This window comes from Numida meleagris, chromosome 3 (genome assembly GCF_002078875.1).
Source record: "Numida meleagris isolate 19003 breed g44 Domestic line chromosome 3, NumMel1.0, whole genome shotgun sequence".
Taxonomy (NCBI): Eukaryota; Metazoa; Chordata; class Aves; order Galliformes; family Numididae; genus Numida; species Numida meleagris.
Window position 1 is genome coordinate 29,485,141 of NC_034411.1, and position 24,231 is coordinate 29,509,371.

The 24,231-nt window shown below is 35.0% G+C and overlaps 1 protein-coding gene across 2 annotated transcripts in view; it reads right to left on the reverse strand.

Moving 5' to 3' along the window:
* The window catches only part of DNAH8 (dynein axonemal heavy chain 8), a 127,196-nt gene that overhangs the window by 93,627 nt on the left and 9,338 nt on the right, over positions 1-24,231 (reverse strand). For both annotated transcript variants that reach the window (XM_021389444.1, XM_021389445.1), the window contains 18 exons: positions 23,866-24,029; positions 22,838-23,014; positions 22,376-22,489; positions 20,030-20,137; positions 18,154-18,255; positions 16,389-16,535; positions 15,239-15,436; positions 15,022-15,098; positions 14,468-14,567; positions 13,574-13,693; positions 13,091-13,226; positions 11,978-12,165; positions 10,742-10,822; positions 7,174-7,290; positions 5,430-5,549; positions 4,496-4,637; positions 3,334-3,443; positions 851-957 (listed from right to left, as the gene is read on the reverse strand). In XM_021389444.1, the coding sequence (XP_021245119.1) occupies positions 851-957; positions 3,334-3,443; positions 4,496-4,637; positions 5,430-5,549; positions 7,174-7,290; positions 10,742-10,822; positions 11,978-12,165; positions 13,091-13,226; positions 13,574-13,693; positions 14,468-14,567; positions 15,022-15,098; positions 15,239-15,436; positions 16,389-16,535; positions 18,154-18,255; positions 20,030-20,137; positions 22,376-22,489; positions 22,838-23,014; positions 23,866-24,029 (2,308 nt within the window). The remainder of the gene's footprint in view (positions 1-850; positions 958-3,333; positions 3,444-4,495; positions 4,638-5,429; positions 5,550-7,173; positions 7,291-10,741; positions 10,823-11,977; positions 12,166-13,090; positions 13,227-13,573; positions 13,694-14,467; positions 14,568-15,021; positions 15,099-15,238; positions 15,437-16,388; positions 16,536-18,153; positions 18,256-20,029; positions 20,138-22,375; positions 22,490-22,837; positions 23,015-23,865; positions 24,030-24,231) is intronic.

Below are 24,231 nucleotides of genomic sequence, written 5' to 3' on the forward strand. Positions count from 1 at the left end.
CTGGACAGTTTCAAAGATGATAAGCTACTACAAAATGCCAAATACATAACCTGAAGCCCCTCAAAACTAAAATTAAAGAGAAAGTGCAAAGAACAACTTCTGAATGCTACCACATGACAGAGTGACACAAAAAAGGGAGCATTCAACAATACAATACTGTAGCCAAATACAAAATTCCCATTCACCCCAGGAAGATCAGGATTTCAATAAATATTGCGTGAAAGATGTCCTCATAAAAAGAAAAAAAGTAATGCAAACTTCAACACATATTAATGATAAAATACTGTCAACTTTACCTACTTAAACTATCTTAATAGAAGTCTAAATAGGCTAGCTCTTCAATAGATAATATATTATACGGAAGAAATTCTGTCTATGAGGTATATGTTTCATCTGCCACAGAGAACTCTATAGAAATAATATAAAAAAGAATGATACAACTGAACAAATAGAAAAAGAACAGTACAACTGCATAAATCTTTTCATAGTCATACAGAATTCGTAATGAGTGCATTGATGATCTTTAACCTATAGGAAACAATTCTGAGTGAACAGACATGCTTGTGCAAATAATCTGAAGTAAGATGAGCAGATGGTCACACAGTATGTATGTCACACGTATGACACAGAAAGGTCACTTAAGTTCTAGTTATTCACATTGGAAAAGAAATTGTATAACATTTTCCAAGGAAAATATAGAAGAATAAAATAAAAAGGGTGCAGGCGGAGGGGAAATAAAAGTAGAAAAAAAAGCATAGAATGGGCACTCAATATATATGTACAATTACACATAAAAATAATATTTTTGTTTTGGTATTGCTACAGAAGAAATCTTTCATTTTCAACTCACTTTGAAACAAATATTCTCTTTTTAAGACTATCCAAAGATAACCGAGTGGCTTTCTGGAGACTATCTAGCAGCTGATGACTGAAATAGGCAACGATCTCTTTACACTTCTGTAACGAGTAGAACATACATTATTTAGTATTGTATTCAGACAGGAAGCTGAAGATTATTTCAAATTACATTGGTCAAATGTAATAGTTCTAGTCTGAAGGAATTTATACTGTAAGCTACGTGAGAAACACAGGGGGAAATGTTAGGTGGGAAACCACCTTGTAAGTGAAATAAATAAGTAAAAATTGCATGAAAAAGGTATATATATAAAGGTGGTTCTGATGGTAATGCCTCCTATTTTATCATGTTGGGCCACAATATCAGGGGCAGATGTTGGTGGTATGGCAGTAGAGGTTGAACCTTGCCACCAATTTGTTTCCATGCGACAAGTGGCAGCAGAGAAGCAGTCTTAACAGAATGGCATCTGACATGGAAGTGCATATGAAGAAAAGGTGCATCACTGAATTCCTCCATGTGGGAAAAATGGCACCCACCGACATTCACTGACGTTTGCTGATTGTTTATAGAGATCAAGCAGTGGATTTGAGCACAGTGCAGCAGTGGGTGGTGCATTTCAGCAGTGGCAACAGCGACAGCTGGTCACCTGCACTGGTGCAGATGTTTATGAGCGCAGCATGCAGGCTCTTCTTCATTGCTGGTGAAAACACATTGCTAATAGTGGACTATGTTGAAAAACAGTGCTTTCTAGCTGAGAAATTGCTCTATCAAATAGTGTTATTATGCTCTTTGTATCTATTGTAGTTTCCATGGACATAAAATAGGAGGTATTACTTTCAGAGCAACCTACATACAGTATAAAATCTGAGAAATCTCAATTTGTCTTATTTGGAAGACTGAGAGCTGGCTGAAGTCACATACTCATTCAGAAAAGCAGGCATTCAGCTCTTCACATAAGCATAAAACAAAACAGACCTCCCCGCACCCCCAATTATAAATTATTGAAGAATAATGGTGCATATTCATATTTATCTTTCTCAAATAAGACACAAGCACAGTAAAATCTCACTATATTGGATTGATGATCAGAGGGCTAGAGCACCTCCCCTGTGAAGAAAGATTGAGGGAACTGGGCTCGTTTAGCTTGGGGAAGAGAAAGCTCCAGGGAGACCTCATTGTGGCCTTCCAGTACTTGAAGAGAACATATAGAATGATAGAATCGCTCAGGTTGGAAAAGACCTTAAAGATCATCAAGTCCAACTGCAACCTAACCATACTACTCTAACTCTAACAACCCATCACTAAATCATGTCCCTGAGTACCACATCCAAACGGTTTTTAAACACATTCAGGGATGGTGACTCAACCACCTCCCTGGGGAGCCTATTCCAGTGCTTAACAACTAACTCTACCCCTAACCCTTTCAGTAAAGAAGTTTTTCCTGATATCCAACCTAAACCTCCCCCGGCACAACTTGAGGCTATTTCCCCTTGTCCTGTCACCTGTCACCAGTGAGAAGAGAGCAACCCTGCTCTCACTGCAATCACCTTTGTTGTATATACAAGAGGGAGTACGTCTGTTTACGAGGGTAGATAGTGATAGGACAAGGGGGAATGGTTTTAAACTAAGACAGGGGAGGTTTAGGTTAGATATTAGGAGGAAATTTTTCACAGAGAAGGTGGTGATGCACTGGAACAGGCTGTCCAAGGAGGTTGTGGATGCCCCATCCCTGGAGGCATTCAAGGCCAGGCTGGATGTGGCTCTGGGGAGCCTGGTCTAGTGGCTGGCGACCCTGCACACAGCAGGGGGGTTGAAACTACATGATCATTATGGTCCTTTTCAACCCAGGCCATTCTATGATTCTATGATTAAGAAGAACATAAAAGAGGTTTCAGTAGTGGGGGGAGCTACAGTGATGATTTGAGCAGAGCCTAGCACTGCCCCATGCCAGATCAGTGCCACTGCTGGCCAGAGTTGAGGCACTGAGTGACATCGATTGTGCCTCAGGGAGAGCAGATTTAAGAAAGAGAAAAAACTGCTGTGCAACAGCAGCTGGGAGAGAGGAGTGAGGAATGTGAGAGAAAGCCTGCAGACACCAAGGTCAGTGCAGAAACAGCACAGGAGGTGCTCCAGGCATGGAGCAGAAGTTCCCTGAAGTTCAGCGGAGGCCCATGGTGGAGCAGGCTGTCCCCCTGCAGCCCCTGAGCACCATGCAAAACATCTCCACCGTGCAGCCCATGGAGGAGCCCACAGCGCTACAGAGCTGGTGCCTGTGGAGACCAATGATGGAGCACTCCACTCCTGAAGAATGTGCCCCGTGGTACAGACTCATGTTGGAGCAGTGCCTGGAGAGCTGTAGCCTGCAGGAAGTCCATGTAGGATCAGTTCAGGACTTACTGATATCCAGTTTATCCTCAGCATACTCAATTATACTAATTTGATCAGTCTTAAATAAATCACTTCTTATCACAAAATACCTCTTTAAACTCAGCTTCTTTATCTTTGCCCTTGCTATCATCACCATGAGGAGCTGCAGTATCTTCTTTCTCATCTTCAGTATCTTCAAACATGATACGTTTTCCTTTTCCTGTAAAATAATTATATATATATTTTTTGTTAACTGAAATATGTGTTCTGCTTTGAAGCACGCTGTCCCCTCCACCTCTTCACAGTTAAAATAATATTGCTATTAATTTTAGTAGCGCTTGGATCAGCTAAGTGGATGTATTTCACGCCATTTTGTAGGAACCTGGTTAAGAGGCCAGCTTATAAGCTTCAGGCTAACAAACATCATACAGTACAAGCGTGTTTGTAAAGATAGGCAGAAGGACATGAATATATCAGCTGGAAGAGGCAAAAAATCAATATGAACTATTTAACAAAATACAGAGAAGCATCTTTTCATCAGGTTTTTTGTCCTGGTTCCTGATATTTAACTATCTGGAGCACTAACCTTTCCTTGCCTCTATACCTGAAGGAAACAACCCAGAAGGAAAAAATCCTGGGTAAGAAATGGAGGTCCCTTACTGATTTAACTTCAAAATACATATTGCTGTTGAAAAGAAACTACAAATACAATGCTACAAGACCTCTAAAAATCTTTGCAACACACCCCAGAGCAGTGGGGACCAGATACCCCAATCAACAGTGAACTTTGTACAAACAATTGATGGTCAGTTGACTGTACTAATTAAACTGGCCAGTCAGTAAAAGTTGTTTTTGTGATGATAAAATACCACTGTGACAGAAAAATTGCTAAGAGATAGACAGTACCAAGTGTTTGATGTAGCTGAAAAGAACACTGTATTTCACTTAAAGAAAACAAAAAGTTGAAAAAAACTTGAAAAAAAAGAACGAGTAGGAGAAAAGGAACCATAATGTTCATTGTCTAGAACAGTATCTTGGTTATCTAAACAGGACAGAGTTTAATTCTAGAAACTCCACCAATAATGAATTACATGTATTATTTCAAACACTAGTGATTTAACTTAGAAGTCATTAATGAATGCAGAAGGGTGACATAGATGTAACCAAGGTAGGAAGAAGAAATGTGAAGAAAATTAGCTATAACAATTCAAATTTGATATGTGCTAGTTAAATCTACAGAAAAATGTTATTTAAACAATCATAATTACCAACCTGGTAATGCCTGCTTTTTTGAGGCTTTCTTAGAAGATTTAATTTCATAATTTTTTTCAAATACAGATATTAGGTCTTGAACAGCATCTTCAATATTCATACTTTTGTGGTTCAATAATTCAGCACATTCTTTAGTATAAACCTGTTAAGGAAAAATATCGAGGAATTATCTTAGTACCACTAATTATCTTCTCATTGTTCCCTTTCATGAAGAACCAAATAATTTCCTCAATATTGCATCCTTCGGACAGAAACTACATGAAGGAAAGAATTCATTTCAATGAAATAGAAACATTCTGAGAACAAAACTGAGAAACTAAAACCAAAATCTTTATGGTATTTATAAAATTTTCTATTACATTATATTTTAATGATTTTTTTTCAAAATTTAAAAATGCAATGGCATTTTCAAAAGCCAGAAAAAATCACTGATTACTGAAGCAAGGTCAAAATCTGAATCTGGTGTAATTCAAATAAATCCTTTCAACTATTATTTATGATTTTATTTACCTGCATTCAGCTAAGGAGTCTCATTTGAAGTCAAGGAAACTTTGAAATTCTCAACCATACTTTTTGGAAAGTATTTTTTAACCTTCTCAAAAACAAACAAAAAAACCCAACAGTTTGGAAAAAAATAAAAAGTAAATATTAAAAAAGTCCATATATATGCCCAAGTATCTTCATACAAAAAAAAAATCTATATAAGACAGTAAATATAAAATGATATATGCAATAAAATTGTATATGCAATACTACAGTATAAGTACCTCAAATACCTAAGTATCAACTTATGCTCTTAAAATATTTTAACAAAATATAATGTTTTGTACTTCTGCTGGGAAAATAATTATTTTCTAGATTTATATTAATTTACAAAGGCATTGTTTTTAACACAATCAAGAATTCTTGTTCATGTATGTAAAGCAGCACATACCTCATTAGAGGTCAACATATCCTCTATTTTGACAGGGCCATCTACTGGTAAGACAATTAAAAGAGTATTTGATATTTCTTTTAATATTAAGTCAATCCGTACTTCACATAAATCATTTACCTAGAAAAAGATGATATTAGTACCATACTTTCATATGTAAAGCGTGATCTAGACCTCTAGGGAGTTCTAACAGATAATACTGCAGTACTATATCTTGCAGAAAGAATAAAATTCTCTCTCTCTACTATTTAAAAATTAAGAAAATCTCTGAGAAAGTGAATCATTACAGGAAAAAAAAAAAACAACAAAACAACTGAAGTAAGAGCACAAATTGTAAATATCTTAAGACAACAGAAACAGATTTTAAAAAGGAAGCAAAACAATGCCTCCTGAGCTATGGCAGTTTAAGAGATATTTACAGTGGCTAAATATAGTCCGTTGTTTTTTTTTTTAAACTGTGAATTATCTTCTATTATTATAGGGGGAATTTAGGGAGACAAGTAGCCAACAAAAATATTCAGCCTTAACACATTCTACTATAGACAATCTGAAATATGATCAATGAAAGAAGAGATGTAACACTGGAAATAATGACAAAATCGGTAAAACGATTTTTAAAAGATTATTACTGTGCACAGTTTCTTTTTAGACAGCTTGTTAAAAGCAACATCTTGTAATTCATAAGAATCTGTTAATGAATGCTTGGAATGTTCCATGTTGGAAAACTGAGACATACGAATGCTGGAGAAAGTGAAATCTTTAGAGTAATTTGGTGCTTTCATCTGTTTCTTCACAGATTCCTGGTCATCAGCATTACATTTTGAAATTCATCTTCAGATTACTTTGGACGATAACAGCAATGATCTAATTTCTGAATGAGTTTCTATTGCTAGTTTTTTGAGCTGATCAGTCTTGGAAAGCAGATGAATGAGCAACACTGGAAAGAATTACCTCCTATGCCTTGAGAACCGTATCAGAACATGGCCCCAGTACTTAAGAGTAACTTCTTTAAATTTATTTTCTTCTGCTAGAATAAAACAGAACTCTTGTTCCACTATGTTACCTGTGCTAGACTTACAGAGGAGCTCAAGATTCCCGAACTAATCTTCTTAAACAGAAAATACAATTTATGATACTACTAAGAGGTATCATAGCCATACAGTTCAACAGTCAAGCCAGAAATACAAATAGGAAGAGGAAGAAGCATTAATACAGGTCCTCAAGTATGTTAGAAGAAATCAGAAATTGTTTGGCAATCACTAAGGAAAAAAAACATAGACTGATTCAGAATACAGAGAAATGTAAGGGGAAAGTATGCTTCCTTCCATTATCTAGTGAACTCCACAAGACAGTTTCACAGCACGCCTACTGTGAATACTGTTAGCAGTAGAAGTTTCTCCACTGGTCAGTCTTTGCATAGAGGTATCTTCTCTGCAACTGCACTCATGAACAAGTGCTCAGAAAAGAAGAATGTAAAAATCAGAGTGACAGTCACAACATTTGTAGACAACAGGTGGAAATACATTGTACTGAAAGAACAGAAGCAAAGATCACACATATGAGGGTAATTGTTGGAGAGAATCAATGAGTCAATTTTCCAAAAAGATACAAAACATACTTTTAAAAGCAAACAAAACTACATATTCCAAGTGGTAAGCCTACATTAATATGCAATATGAAGAGCAGTCCACTTGGAATAATTTCTCTAAAACAGCATTTCAATTTCAATTGATCAAAAGTGTACCTTTTTCAAAAACTGTTTAAACATACACAAAACTTCATCAGCTTCTTGAAAGAAACTGTTCAGTGTCACTGATGACCAAGTCAGCATAGTAAGTCCTTGCCTCAGCACAGCTTCCATCTAAGCATAAAAAACATGTTTATTTAATAGATTTTTTAAAAATGAGAAATACAAAACAAATGCCATTATTATTAGAATCACTAATGTCACTGATGAGGTGAAGAGTTGTGCAAGTTTTGTAGAGAAGCTTACAAATTTTCAAGGAAAATATCAAAGAAATGTATGCAACATTGTGGGAGAGAGGGTAGTACGTACTACAGCCTCCGTCCACAGCTGTTAAGTGTACCTGCCCAGCAAAGATCTTCCTCTTTCTGTTCTCCTGGATAGTATCTTTTAGTGCTTGTCACTAGTTTAAAAAAAACTGTCATTCTCTGGATCTTCTTTTTTTCCCCATCTTGAAAATGGGGGTAATGTTTCTACTTTTCCAGTCAGTGGGTACTTCACCAGACTACCATGACCGTTTAAATATGATGGATAGCAGCTTCACAGCTTCATCTACCAGTTCCCTCAGAACCTGTGGATGGATCTCATCAGGTCCTGTGTACTTGTGTACCTTCAGGTTCTTTAAATAGTCTCAAACCTGATCTTCACTTAGAATGGGCACACCTTCCTTCTCCCAGTTCTTATCTTTGCTTTCTGCAATTTGGGTGGTTTGGCTAGAGCCCTTGCCGGTGAAGACTGAGGCAAAGAAGTCACTGATTACCTCAGCTTTCTCCATAGCCCTCGTGACCAGGTCTCCAGTTTCCTTCCAGAGATGGCCCACATCTTCCCTGGCCTTCTTTTTATCACTGATACACCTGTAGAATAATTTCTTCTTGTTCTCCTTTATGTCCCTGGATAGATTTAATTCTGTCTGGGTTTTAGCTTTCCTAACCTGGTCCCTGGCTGCTCAGACAACTTCTTTGTAGTCCTCCCAGGTAACCCATTCCTACTTCCACTCCCTATAGACATTTTTTTTTTTGTGTGCCAAAGTCCAGGAGCTATTTGTTTATTCACAGAGACCTCCTGGCATTCTTGCCCGCCTTCCTCTTTCTCAGGATGCACTGCTTCTGGGCTTGGAGGAGACGGTCCATTAATACTGACCAGCTTTCTTGGACCCCTCTTCCCTCCAAGGCTTTATCCTATGTCACCCCACCAAGCAGTTCCCTGAAGAGATCAATCAAAGTCTGTTCTCCTAAAGTCCAAAGCAGCAAACTTGCTGTAAACCCTCTTGGATGCCTTAAGGATCTTGAAATCCACTATTTCATGGCCACTGTAGCCAAGGCTGCCCTTGAGTTTCCCATTACTCACCAGCCCCTCCTGGTTGGTGAGGACAAGGTCCAGCATGCCATCTTTTTTCATGGGTTCCTGTACCACTTGGAAGAGGAAGTTATCATCAATGCATTTCAGGAACCTCTTCGATTGCTGGTGCCCTGCTGTGTTGTCCTTCCAACAGATATCAGGGTGGTTGAAGTCCCCCATGAGGACCATAATTATTTGTTTTTCAACCTCAAACCTATCTAAAGACATCTTCTATTCTTGCCTTTTATAATTTTGTTTTTTCTCTCCAAACTTTAAAATATAGAGTAGTTCAGTTGGAAGGGACCTTCAAAGGTCATCTAGTCCAACTACCTGACCTCTTTAGAGCTAAGGAAAAGTTACAGCATATTACTGAGGGCACTGTCCAAATGCCTCTTGAACACTGACAGACATGAGGCATGAACCAACTCTCTAGGAAGATATTCCAGAATTTGACCACACTCCTGGTAAACATAGGTTTCCTAATGTCCAGTCTGAATCTGGACAGCTGAATCTTGGAGCAGCTTTGTGCCGCTGCCATGCACTTCAGCCTCCTTTTCTCCAAAGGAAACGAAAGTATCATCAGCCTCATCTGATAAGTCATAAGTCATGCCTTCCAGTGCTTTTACCAGCTTTGTTCCCCTCCTCTGCACACTTTCAAGAGCCTTAACATCCTTTTAATATCATGGAGCCCAGAACTTCACACAATATTCAAGGTGAGGCCACACCATTGTTAAATACAGCAGGAAAATTATCTCTTTTGACCAGCATGCTATGTGTTCAGTGCATCCCAAAATGCAGTTTGTCCTCCTGGGTACCAGGGCACACTGCTGGCTCATACCGAGCCTGCTGTCAATCCTTTTATTATAAACTCTATGGTATTTAAAAAACAAAACAAAAACAAACAAACAAAAAACCACTACAGACATTTCTCTTCCTTATTTCCCTTACTAAATTCTTAGTTTCCTATGGTCTGTTTCTTCTCTATTTGTCACCACCAAGATGTTCAGCACACAGCTGAAATTAGTTCCTTTTCCTGTCACTGTATGATATATATATATCAAGCTCCTTTATATGCAAATCCTGGAACCTCTATGGAGATGAAACTGTAAGGAAAAGCAGGTTCTGTACTACCTCCAAACCTTGAAAATCAACCTTTCCAACCTCTCCCATAGAGCTCTCCTGAAACTTTTGCTTATTATTCCAAAACGTTTCACTGATGTCCTGGTATAAAGCCACCACAATATAAAATTTTGCCATCTCCATCATCCCTGAAGTGACAGAAATTTTATTTCACTTATATTACTGAGAAATTTTGAGTTAGTTTCACTCATGGTTATTTTTGAACAGTCACCTATCACGCCTGCTCCTGCAGCTTGATGTTTATGAAGTGAGACTCTACATAGTCCATTCTAATGTTTCTTTTTGCTAATGAAGATCACAGACTGAAAATATAATTCAACTCATACAGACACACAGATATTTGCAAATAAAGCTATTTCTATCACCCAAATACATACTAGCACTTTTAGTGCTTTTGTGCAAAGTATTTAACTCCACAATGCGGGAATAGTGCTATTATAGATAACCAGCTTAACCAATCTACACAAGTTCAGACTTGCTCATTCCAGCTTTGGATCTATTCTTTCTTCCCTCCTTTGTATGTAGTGAAGACTTCTGTATCCAAAAAACATTTTCATCTTCTGTTGTTTGTACAGTAGTGGTAATTCTCTTTTGCTAATAGTTTTCTCTTAAATACATACGTAGGTATATGATTCCCTCCACAGTATAATCATATTCACCATGGTCTCGATTCTTCTGTATCAGTGAACTGAATGAGTCAATTCACAAGGCTAATAATTATCTCCAAAGGCCACAACATTTAGTATTTCAGCTAAATGAAATATGTGAAAATCCATAGATTGAAATAAGTGATAACATACCTCCATGTCAAAGACAAAGACTTGCATAGATAAATACACCTACGAAGTCCATATTCTTAGTTCTACTGGGTTCATATCTCAAAGACACTAAGGTTATTCTACTGTAATACACGTTATTTGAGCATTATTGTCTGAGGGATACAAAGAGCAAATTTTTGGTCTTGAAGCTTTCAGCAAAATTCATAAGTATGCAACTCACAGATCAATATAAATATTTTTAAGTTATAAACTATTATCATGTTACTCTAAATTCCTCTGAAGTGACCTGAAGTGCATTTAGCAATACCAACCTTTTGCATTTTTGGTGCCATTAAATTTACAAAAATGGTTCGGGTGTCTTGACATAAATCTTCATAATACTGGAGAAGACCCTGTTAATTATGAGGAAAGAGTAGTATCAAGATGAACATTTTAAGTGCTTTCTTTAGGGATGTAAACAACTTGTTACATAATCAAATCATCACAGAAAAAAAAAAAAAAAAACAAAAAAAAAGTAAACAAAACAAGCAAAAAAAAAGAGAACCAAAAACAAGGAAGGCAGTATAAGGCTACTCTTGAAAAAAAATGTAGTATTTTATACTGACATTACATAGCTATGTACACCATATCTGTAAGGTAATAAAACTGACTATATGAACAATGTATGATCTTTCTCTAAAGCTAAAGACAGCTTGAACTATAGTGACCATAATTTGCAGTTTCTTCTTGAAATTGAGTATTACATGCTTTTGATAATTAGAGTCACATATAAACTCATTTTTTAAATGTCATCTTGCCTTTTCTTATACATACGCACACATACTGGAAAAAAAAAAAAAAAAAAGAGAGGTAACACACTCAAAATCTTACATGGTATACCTAATCCCCAAGATACAAACTTATTGACAAGTTTGTGGCAAATACTGAAAAAGATAGCAGACACTTGACTTCTCTCATGGGTAGTCTGCTAAGTTCTTCATGTTTTTGTGGCTCATCATATCTTCCAAATAAAGAATTCCAATCTTCACTTCTGTTGAACCACTTTTTACTGATTTCCAAAGAGTGAATGCATTTCAGATAGCTTTAATTGCTTCATCGCCAGAATACATTTAACACAGCTCAGGGTACAAGAAATAATCAAATAGCACACAGCAGTTAGTACAGGTTTTTAAAAGGAGATCCTCTATGTCCACCTGCACATTCCACTGACTTACCTCCAGTAAGTCACATTCATCTCTGCAGACAAGTTTTTGTTGTTGTTGTTGTTGTTCTTGCTTTGTTGTTGTTGTTCGGATTTGGAAGCTTTTTGTTTGTTTTACAAATTCTTGAGAATACATTATTTGCTAAATTCTTGCCTAAATCTGTATATTCCTAAACACTAGTGATGATCTGAGGAAAAAGTACAATTCTTGATCGGATTCATTTTAATCTATCCTGATAAATCTATTTTACTTTTACCAAAGCATAATAAGGATCAAAAAAGATTAACCTTGGAAAAACTGATATATTTTTTTCTCCAAAGTAAAAATAATAGTTTTTAAATTTACCTCTAAACGCAACTTGTTTGACTTCAGGTTATTTTCTACTTTTGCTATCCTTTTGGCTTGTTCTGGTACATCCAAACCCAATTTTATCATACATTTGGTCTCTCGAACAATCTCTGGAATCTGAGGATCAAAATTAACCAGGAACTTTCCAGTTTGAGGATGACGTACAAGCACTGTGGCTTGTAAGGCTGTAAAGACATTTTTATATCAGTTTCTACGACAAACAATTATTTCAGTTATTACTGAACACAAATTTCTAACATATTACTATAGAGTGACTAAATATATGTGGTTATTTGTGAAGTAGCTTTACGCTGCTTTCAGTTAAAGAAAACGTACAAACAACTCACTATATTCACTTTTCGCTATACAAACTCTGTCTTCATGAACAAAGCAAGCAACAGATATAGTATTATTTGTGGCATATTTTCTCTTGGCTTGAGTTATAACATTATGAACGCAGATTTCTAATGAAATGGAAAAGTTTCAGGAGATGCTCAGTATCTTACAGGAATTTGTTCATTCACAAGATGAATGCTTAGATAATATTTCAAAAATCCCAAATTAAAAGTGTAAGCATGTGATGACTGTAGGATAACATAAAATTAAAATTTTATTCTTACAGATCTTTTTGTAGATTTGAAGTCACAAAGTGTCTACAATTTATATGCAAAATGTACTCAAAAAAGTCAACTCTTACATCATCTTAAAACAGTAGAGCTTGGTTATCGTTTTTTTTCCTAGCCATAAAGCTATACTTGTCCTGAGAGGGACAGGAGTACCACAAATATATAAGTTACTAAAGTGGAAAGGAAATGGGAAGGCTTCTTAAATGGAACACACATAGAATATGAATATAGAAATCAAGTGTTGTGGACCTTAAATTTGTTTCAGTACCTTTCTTCCAATTGTCTGTCAAAAAGTGTACCAAATCTGCAATCCTCTGGTTCAAAATAATATTCAGGAATACCAATTTGTATTATTGGAACGGCATATTGGATAATTATTAATTTACATATTTTAAGGGTGAATGAGACCCAAAAATTATTTGATTTGCATTACCTAGCATTCAGTAACAATTAAAAGAAGCTAATTACAATTTCAATTACTTACGATATTGTAATTCTGAAATTTCCTTCATCCACGCATTATGATAGACTACCTCAAATTCTACCAAGACATAGGCAATTCTGTTGTATAATCGAACAACTGCTTTACCCTCTGGACTTGTCAAAATATTTGAATTTTTCTGTTAAAATACAGAACATTCAAATTAAAATCATATCCCATTAGAAGCAGAAAAACAGCACTGGCTGGAATGGTGTAATACTTTGGGTGAAGGCAGACATATCAACAAATCAGTGCATATTTCCAGGTTGGGGTGCTAGTCAAGAGATAAGTCAAACAAACACTACATCTTGGATTCACACGAGTAGTTATTTGGAAAATATATTTTTAATAGCAATTCACATACAAATAAATAAGTTATCTAGCATACGAGAAGTCACTACATCATAGCCAGAAACAGTATGGTCACTCTCCTGAAGTAAGGTCACTGGTAATAATAACATTTGATTCTTCTTTGCATAAACTTACATGGAAATAGTTGATTGGCTCATTTATCCTCCTGAAGAGCTGTCTCACCCACAGTATCTTTCCTGCAACAGGTGGCATGTTTCGAGCAAGAGGGGGGTCATCTTTTTGAATCTGGTAAATCTGCAATATTGTTAGATAAATGAATTAAAAGGAAAAAAAGAAATAAAACCTCTTTTGAAATGTTAAACTGTTTTTCCTCCACTACCACAGTTTTTATCTCCTTTCAAACAAATTAAATTTGTATAAAGTGAAATGATAGTCTACAGAGAAAAATGAACTGGTTTACAACATGATACTTGAGTAGAAAGGGAATATGGACATTGAGTTCAGATGCAGGTGTTAATTTTGCACACATATAAAATCATACAGGAATTCTCCTCCAAATGTTTAATCAAATGATGCAAACAGTCTTCAGAAGTTCATTCACATTTACTCTGCGGTAATAGTATACTACATAAGCAATGCAAAAATACAAAAATATCATTTACCCACTTTTTGTAACTAGTTATACTACTGCAGCATCAGATAACACACATAGATAAATGAGAATTAACTTCAGAGGCCTCATAAAATAACAAAACAAATGGTAAGTTCAGATGAACATTTGTCAGTAAATATTATATATTTTTTATTTACTTGCTGAAGTAATAAAGGCAAAGATTTTGCTTCAAAATTAGAATTTATGCTATGATACATCTGCCTGGAAGAGCAATGTGTATATATCACATTTTCCTACGTACTCAGGCCTCATTTCTGTAATAGAAAAAAAGTCTTAAAAAAGTTAAACACTGAAAGTCAGTTATTGAAATAGAAAGAATACATACAAATTATGCATATTAAAGTATTTGTTCTTATATTAAAATGTTTGAAATTTACTGCAAAGAAATAAAGTACCTTTTTAATAGCTTCAAGTTCTGCTACATAATGTTTAAGAATACAAGCAGTTGTATATGTTACTTCTTCTTGAAGGCATGGCATTTTCAGATTCTGAAATCTGTATTAAAAACAAGTACCTAAAGTTATATTTTTATAACACTATTTATTTTCTTCTTTTTTTCTTCTTCTTTCCATTCTGAGATACATAAATATTAAGTAAAATGAAAGAAGCACAAATCTAGGAATCACTTCTCAATCTGTGTAATTTTTTGGTTGTTGTCTTGGGCAAGTTTGACCAACATGAAATTTCAGCTCTAGCTTTACTTATCTGCATACATTTTTCTTTATTAACTTCTTGCACATGCAAAATATATTGTAATGAAATGAAGAAAACGAAGAATATATTGATTTGTGTTAGAAAGCTAAAATACAACTTTCTTGAAAAGCTGCATGATTTTTAACACCAATAATGAAACAATTTTTCTTAGATCCTTTTTTAGAAAATTAATCATGCTATTTAAATTGCACTAATCAGTATTTCACATTGCTTTAAAATATTTTAAAACCAATACCTTTGAAGTAACTGAAGTGCATGTTGTGAAGACAAAATTCTCCCAAAACAAGTACGCATAAATGTTTGTATCTGTACCTAAGAGACATATAATTTAGTACAGTTTTTCTAGTCATATTGTAATATTTTGTTGTCTGATAATTACTTAATGTAGTACTATTCAGTAAGTAGTGATGAGATCCTCCACCAAATAAGTTATAAATTGCAGTACTGCTTACCTCTAAACCTTCAATTTTTGCCATGAAGTCCACAAAATCCACATCAAATTCCGTTTTTCTTGGATCAAGGATGTCATATTGTTTCTTTTGAACACTTTGGAAGATATTTTTGAATTTTATTGCCATAATATCTATACCTTCAATGGTAGACATACTCAGTGCACGAAAAGTTTGTACGACATTTATCATCTCTGTAATCTGAAATACAAAAGTTATAATCATGCACGTAATAAATACTTTACTTCCTCTATTAACTAAAATCTGAGGAAAAAAAATCTAAACAATAGCTAGTCCTCTCAAATTAACTAGCGCATTCAGAAATACTTTGCTTCTGAGCTTCTAAGTAAAATATCTTATACAGAGCATAGCTAACTCCACTTTCCTCATTAGTTATCACCATATCTCAAAATAATGCACAACCATCTTCATTTTTCTTGTTTGGAATGTTTTTGTTTTTCATATTTGACTGTTAGGTTAAGTGGGGTCATAAAGAAAAAGAGTTCAAACACGATGTATACAAAATGATGATACGAAGAGGTTTCACCATGTAGAAAAACACCAGTCACATATTTTGGAATGTATATACTGCATGATAAGGAAAAACAACAATGAAGCACAGAATTCCTACCTTGTGATGATTACCCCACTGCTCTCTTATTCCTCGTTTCACTTTATTCTGCATCTAGAAACACTTATTGTCTGTTCCATGCAAAGCCCATGGATGATGAAGTCCTTTCATTAGATTAGCAAGGTAAATTTTAAAGCTACAGCAAGTAGCAGAATCATCTGAAGAACTGCGATCAGCATTAATAGAAGTTTTTAATGACTTCGGTCACCATTCCCATAATAAAAGTTTGGTATTTTTCACATTATCCTAAACCTCTAAAAATAGCAATGCACATCTAGACTAATTGAGATAATTCACCTAGTTAACACAGAAAAATTGACAAGTTCAGTAGAACATTGCAAGGTAATTGTCTAAAATATTTAGATTACTTACTCTGTGGAAGTGTCAAACTTCTCTGAAAAGAAAAGTTAAAAACTCTTTCACACTTTCATTAAGAACACGTAAAGGTAGGTCTGCCTTGTCAACTTCTCTCTGGAGGAGTCCTACTTCTGTACTGACAATAAGAATACACAATTTACTCACTTTTTCTAATCTCCTACAAAAAGCTTCAGATTTCCCAAAAATGTACATTTCAGACACTTCAAATGATTTTTCTCCTAAATTTTCCAAAATCTCTTGCTTTGTTTCATGAAAGCATCTCTGATACTCTTTCAATAGGAAAACACAGTCCTAAAAAGGGAAGAAATAAATATCATATTCATTAAGCTACACTCACACGTAAGAGATAAGAGAATCAAAATCCACTGTTATTCCAAAGTGGTTAATTATCACTGAGTTCAGTTTCAGTCAACAGGCAGTAATGGCTTACGTACAATGGTTTTGTTTTAGTATTTGTAGCAAGTATTTGCAGTATATAAATGTCCAGCTGTACAGTCCAGTGAAAAACACAACACTGGGAAATGAGTCATCAAAAACATAACAGGAAAGCTTTAGGTGATGTGAAAAATAAAGAGTGGTTTAGAGGACAGTAACATTAATTTAATTTATTGCCAATTAGTAATGGAGCAGAGCAATAAGAACTAAAAGCAAACAGTTTTTTAAGTTCTACTCCTTTCCTGGCTCAGCAGAACAGGGAGATGGAGTCCACTTTGTCGGCAGCGGTCTGCTTATAATAATTTGTCTTGCCTGCTCCTTCCTCCTCGTGCTCTTCCTCTGCTCCACCATGGGGGCCCTTCCATGCGATGCAGTCCTTCACAAACTGATCCACAGTGGATTTCCCAGTGGCTGCAGTTCAAGAACAGCTCCAGCATGGGAGCTTTCTACAAGGTTCAGGAAAAGCTCGTTCCTGCATAGGCTCTCCATGGGGACAGCTTTATTTGGGCAATAACCACCAACTCCACTATGCTCCTCCAGAGGCTGCAGGGGGACAACCTCTGTCACCAGAGTCTTTTCCACCGACTACAGGGGAATCTCTGTACTGGTACCTGGAACACATCCTCTCCCTCCTTTGTCACTGACCTTGGTGCCTGCAGAGCTGTTTCTCTCATTTTTTCCTCTCTCCTCCCTCTCTCAGAGCTGTTGCACAGCATTTTTGTTATCCTTTCTTAAATATCTTATCACAGAGGCACAACAAGAATCACTCATTGGCTCAGGTTTGACTAGCAGGTTACTTTTTGAGCTAGCTGAAATTGGCTCTCTTTTCACTGCAGCCACCCCTTAATCCTCTTGACACTACCAAAACCTTGCCATATAAAGCCAATACATACACATTTCTGGGTAAGGTAGGAAGTCAGTAGCTGAGGCCTGTTAAAGGAGAAGGTGGAAACGGAATCTATAATGGCAATCAGTAACTCCACAGCTAGAGGCATTTTGCCATGGCACACTGCATGTGCTTAATTTGGTCTTACTGTGCCACCATCACCTGAGGAAAATGAAAACTCTATTATCATTGAACCTTCACGGCCAAGGAAGTCTGGTATTGGAAGGAGTTACCATAACAAAGGGAAGTCTATTCAAATACAGGTTCCTATATCAGGGAAAGATGGCACCATATCAGACTGTCAACAGGGATGAACACAGATTACACAGGATCACAAAATTTATTGTTCACAGATATGGCAAAGATGCCAGTTCCAAGGTCAGTGATGGAACAAACTGACAAAAATGAAGCCATTTTAATCTCAACAAATGGTAGTGGCATAAGAAATGAGAAAACACTCAAAGCAGCATGAAATAAATTAGCAGAGGTGTAAAGTACTTGATACATATTGATATGAACTTCTTCATGCACATCAATAGGTAATCAGTAGGTTTAATAGCAAAATAACAGAAACACCAAAATACAAACCTTAATTTTTTCAATGACTATTGGTATCTCCTGGTCCCATACATGAGACAAGCCGCCATCTGTAATGTATGCTCTACATGAGGCAACCATTTGATTTGTAACCTAGTGCAGACAAATGAAACAATTAGGTTTCAAGCTTAGAAGGAAATTTGCCTTTTTCACAGAATCCGTCAAAATTCCCACTTGCATGTATTAGCACTATTAGAGTTTGAATTAATTTTACTTGCGGGAATAATAATGGCAAAATAATATATGCAACATAAAAGAAAAACACATTATAGAACGTCTTAAAACGTGCCCAGAAGCATACTCAAGTCCCAAGAAGCATTTATGAGTACATGTAATTCATAAGAATAGCAGTATATATGCATAAAATCAGAACGTCACCAAACACAAGAACAAGGACATTTCAATAATGAAGTAATATCATCCTAATTATTCTTCAATTACTCTGTCGCCTTACACTATAATACAATAAGAGCTAAGGCTATAGGCAGGATCTCCCATGTCCCCTCTGATTATCTTTAAATGGAAGCACTCATGAAGGGGTGAACAGTTAAAACACTTGAGCTTTGATGAAAAAGCTTGGACTGGAATAGAATTTCTCCTTGTTTCATAGCACAGTTTCATTGAACCAGTTTGGCTGTACACTAGCCTCTGTAGTGAAACACTCCATCCCTTAGATCATTAATAAATACTATCAAGTGCCAATATACAAAAACGTAAAAACCAATTATTGACCAGGCAAATATAAATATTGCTCCACAATCCATACCTAACAACTGAAGTATGGAAAACAGCCCGAGTCATGGACACAGGTAGCCTCAGAAAAGGCTTTCTTAATCTTCTAGTTCAAACCAAACTGCAAAGAAGTCTATAGTAAATCCTGGGTGTTTTTCTTTCTTTCTTTCTTTCTTTCTTTCTTTCTTTCTTTCTTTCTTTTTTAAAGAAAGTTATGTATTGAGGTCCACTATCAATGTCTTCTATATGCTTACTGGAGGCAATAGCTAACAGAAAAACCACATTTGCTGGCAGTGAAAGAAATAGGCTGCCAGAGGGCCAAAGGGCTTACCAATTATAGACATGAGGAGAGGGTTCAAATCTCACTAGCATTCCAAGTTCTTGAAGAAGTACACAAATAAAAAAGCTACATGAATGCTCAGCTGAGTTATGAAAATTGCCCAGGCAGTCTCAGCTGTTTTCAAAGCTCCTAGTGACAGCAAATTCATAGTGAACTGGGAAATTAGATGACATCTGATATGCTGAGAGACACAATCACGTCTCCCCATGTGAGAGAATGAATTTACCTATCCCCTGTAAAAGAAAATCTTTTCTTCTCATCCTACAGTTCATTCCCAAAGAACTTTTGTCTTCTACTTAATTTGTACCTTACAACTCTAATATCTGCATATCTTTATCAGCACTGTACAATTTAACAATGAATTCAAAAAGTGCAGCAACACTTTTATATTACATATACAGTTATCTCAAGGTGAACATGTAAGATCTATACCCTTAGCCCTCTAAGAACTTTAAGTAGTGATATAACATTATTGATGAAGCACTAACTTCTCATTTTCATTTAGCAAACAACTGAGCAGAGTAATTCAGATCCTGACATTTATTAAGAAGAAAAATTTAATTTTGTTGAACCAAGGATAATAAAGTTCATTCCAAAAGATAAGTTTCTACTCTGAATTCAATCCTCTCTTGATCAACAGGCTTCTCTTCCTTTTCTTTACATACACCCACTGTTTGTCACCAATTTTTAACAACTGTCCCACTGAATTAAACAAAATTAGATTTTCTTTTATTTTTTTCAGAAAAAAAATCTCATGGTTTTTACAACAAACGTTATTAAGTTTAATATATTTACCTTTATAAATAATGATGTCATTCTTTCGGAAGTATTGTAATATCTTGAAACACTGTGAATCATTCGGATAGCATTTATCAAGTTTGGTATTCCACTTGTCATTGACACCTTAAAGCAGAGTTTTGAGAAAAAGTTTATTTTCTATTGTTAGCAACTTCATCATTATTATTATATTGACAACATGTAAATTACAGTTTTACCTAAACCACATTAAGCAATCTTTAAAATGTCATAGCATCTTACCAAAAAGTTTCTCGTCAAGAAATCTAATTATGCTCAACACATTTTTAAAGGAATCTCAACTAACAAACAGAATAAAACTCTCAGATTATTTGGACAGATAAATGCATTCATATGAATATTTTTAATGTTATTTTGATGATCGTAACTGAACACTGATTCCAAAAGTACAGGTTGCATTTTTTGGCACAAAAGAAAGTATTCTTCTGGCAGCTGACAGTGGCTGTTCATGATTAATGCTTCTGTTTTTCTTCAAGTACAGCTGTTAAATGTATTCTATGCCGTTACATTGTAAAAATAATCATTGCATAAAATATTTCATTCAGAGATTTCACAGAAGTCATAAAATAATTGTCACAGTATTAATTTTATTAATGAGTGTTAGTCATATAAAAAATCTAAATCCTACACACATTTCATGAAATCACTATTCATACCATTAAAACTAATTTACCACCTTACTGTTGTTTGGTAACTGAACCACTTCCAAAATATTTTGTTTAAAGAAAAAAAAGGCAAAAGAAAAGACTATTCATAAATAATATCCAGACATTGCAGAAAAATGATAATTACCAAGCAAATATCAAATAGGCCCAGGCTGTTCTTACAAATGTGACACATGCTGTATCACATGTGACACTGTCTTCTAGGGAAGGTTATGACTTTCTCATTTGTCAACTAATCACTAGTAAAAGGGTTCCGTTTGAAAAAAGTTACTTAACTATAAGGATGGGAAGCGTGTAAAACATGTAGGACCACTAGAGGAATATTATCAGCTTAATGAGAAAAATATTTCCTTATTTTATGTCTATAATATTCTTCACTCATGAATCATAACTAGCAGAGAATTATTTGTACTTCCTTCATGGAGAAATGAAATTTAATAGTATAGCGACACTAAAAAAATTACCCCCAAAAAAGCACTTTAAAAAGAATGTCCAGCTGTTGTGGTTTAACCCAGCAACTGGCTAAGCAGCACAAAGCTGTTTACTCAGTCCTCCCCACGGTGGGGAGGGATAAAACAGAAATTCAGATTTATCCAAACTGTTCCAGATTAAACAAAAAACGAAGCTAATTATCCCATGTTAGTACACTAACAAAATCTTTAATGGGCCCTACCCAAAAATGTATTTATGTTAGATTATTTTAGTAACTCCTACGAAGCCGTCTAAGCCTGATACACACTTGACTATGTCTTTTATTCTCTGGTACCTGGCTCCCTCTAGCGATAGACCGAAGGACTGAAGAAGATAAGCTGCTCAGTCCTCTTTTCTGACATCTTATGCTTTTTGCTGTTGCTTTGTTTTTTTGTGTTTGTTTCGTGGGGTAATTTATTTTTGCTTCTCCGCAGTTAAAACTTTGAATTAGGATCCTAAGCTGACAGAACTTAAGAAAAATATGCACCACTTCCCAATGGAGGACAGGAGTCACGTAGGATCAAAGCAGAGAGGACAAGAAACAAGAATGGAACAAACACTTTTTCCTAGTCTATTTCCTACTTCCCCCACATTCTGCATCACTTCTTACTAATATGCACTTGTTATAATAATTATTAATAAATATTAAACAGTATATTTTACTGAATTAGGGTTCACTAGTGTATATGAACAATCTGAGTTCCAAATAGATGTAATTTCTACAAATAGAAGCAGCTAACAAAATTTTCAATATCAAAATATTATTTTACCCTGCTAGTAGTATTTAAGGCCTCATTAGGTTTCCATTATTTTTATATAACTGAAATTTTAGCATTTTGGTTATGATTGTGTAATATTCACTGACATGGAATTTCCAATGAAATACATATTTTGAGATTCTTCCAGTGTAAATGTTCATTTTTGGCTCATTTTAAAATAATATTGGCAGAGCACTGACTAGGCAATCACATGTATTAATTTATTGATAAAGCACTGGTTTTAAAATGTATTTGTAATAAAATAATGTTTTATTTTAGTTATAAGTTTTGCTAGACAGATGTTTCAAAAAAAAAAAATCAATACATGAAAAAAAAAAAAAACAAAGATTTCTTTTACCCAGAAAATTTTTAATGGACAGTTTATATAAATAACTAAACTTTGCTCAGAGAATAATGAAAGGCATACTTACAAGCTCATGGTCATAAAGAGGCTGACAAACTTTTTCAAGTGTGCATAAATATTTGACATTATCTTTCGATTCATTTGCTGCATCTGTGATTCTGGCATCTAGCTCTTGCCACATCTAGGCAAAAAACTTTACTGTGAAAAAACTTCATAGATAATTAACTAGTTCTTTTAATTTGCACTGATGCGCTTTGAAGCAAACCTCAGAAAATTGTTTTTTAAAGGCACCATCAAAACAAGTAATGTAAGTCGTTTACATCTGGGACTATATATATATATATATTTTTTTTTTTTTGCCAACATCTCTAATAATATCTTCTTCTCTCACTACATCAAGCACACTAGCAGCATAACTAAATTTTCCCCTCCCAATTCTCCTCAGAAAAACTCTCTTAAATATAACAAAAATAAGTAAATAAATATTGCAAGCTTTGTCTACTATAAAAAGGAAAAAGGAATTAATTACCTTTAGTAGTTTAGAATGTCCAACATTCAGAATATTAATGACAGCTTTGCAGTCTGATCCTTTTATCTGCTCAATAATGGAATTAAATTTAGCAGACATACATTTCCAGTGCTGTAATTCAGTCAATGGACCTGAATTATCAGCTTCTTTCCTCATCTGTTGACTCTCAATCAGAACCTGCAATCAAATTGGAAAAAAAAAAAAAAAAAAAAGGCTCTTTTAGAGAACGGACAAATTGTTCAGCTGTTGTTAAAAACTGGGTGGATCTCAGCATGTTTTTTATTTTACCAGAATTTGAAATACACAAGCTTTTGGAGGAAAAAAAAAAAGGTAAAAATGGAATAGTTATTTTAATAAGTGCAGTAAACACCAGATGTAAATGCATAAATGTACTCATCTGCATGTACATACACATATAGTCAATTATCTTTACCTTTCATTGACATTTTTATTCTGATGAGTTGCATACAATAAACATAAAATGCTCTTATATGTCCCAATTTACACAGATTCTATATTATGACAAAGAGTTCTGTGCTTTATCTTGGAAATCTTAAGACACTGATTTATTGGATAAAAGGGACTTCACCATGTAAGATTTGCACAGGAACACCAGATCAAAAATGTCATCTTGGCCTGGTCAAACATCTTTCTAACAACGATATCTCACTTATAACCTGACAGTTAGCAGAAACTTAGCACACAATTCATACACTGCGAGTGTGTGTGTGTGTGTGTGTGTGTGTGTGTGTGTGGTATACCTGTATATACTATCATTATTACTCCTGCATCCTTCATCCTCTCCTTTTTACTTGTGTATCAAGAGTTCATAAACTTGTATTCTTACCAGACTGCAAGTTCTGATGGGTAGAGTGCCTTCTTAACTTCACTTGTCTAGAGAAGCAATTGACAGGCATACTCAGGCACAAATCTAGATGTAACCTTAAAATAACTTCAGGCAAGTCTCATATATCATTTATAAGTATCTAACAACATTCATGTTGGATCAATGTGTTAAAACAACTTACTCTTTCAATTTGTCTGTGCCAGATCATAAGTACTTCTTCTAGCTGGTGAATCATATCAGGATTATCTGCTGCTGTTGTTATTTCCTCAAAGGACTGGAGTTTAGAAAAATTAATGTGATCTATTTTTTTCAACTCAACAGTTCCTTCAATACTTACTATAGCCCCTGAGTAATAACAAATTAAAAAAAAAAAAAAAGCAATTATAATACAGAACCAATTAAGACTTGAAAATTTCTTTCTACCAGAGTAAGCAATTTACATTTGGGCATATGTATCTGTAAAGAGTAATGTTTCAATACTATAGGCATTTTACTGAAATTTCATAAAACAGAAAATTCTTCTTTTAAATCCCACATGTTCCTCCTT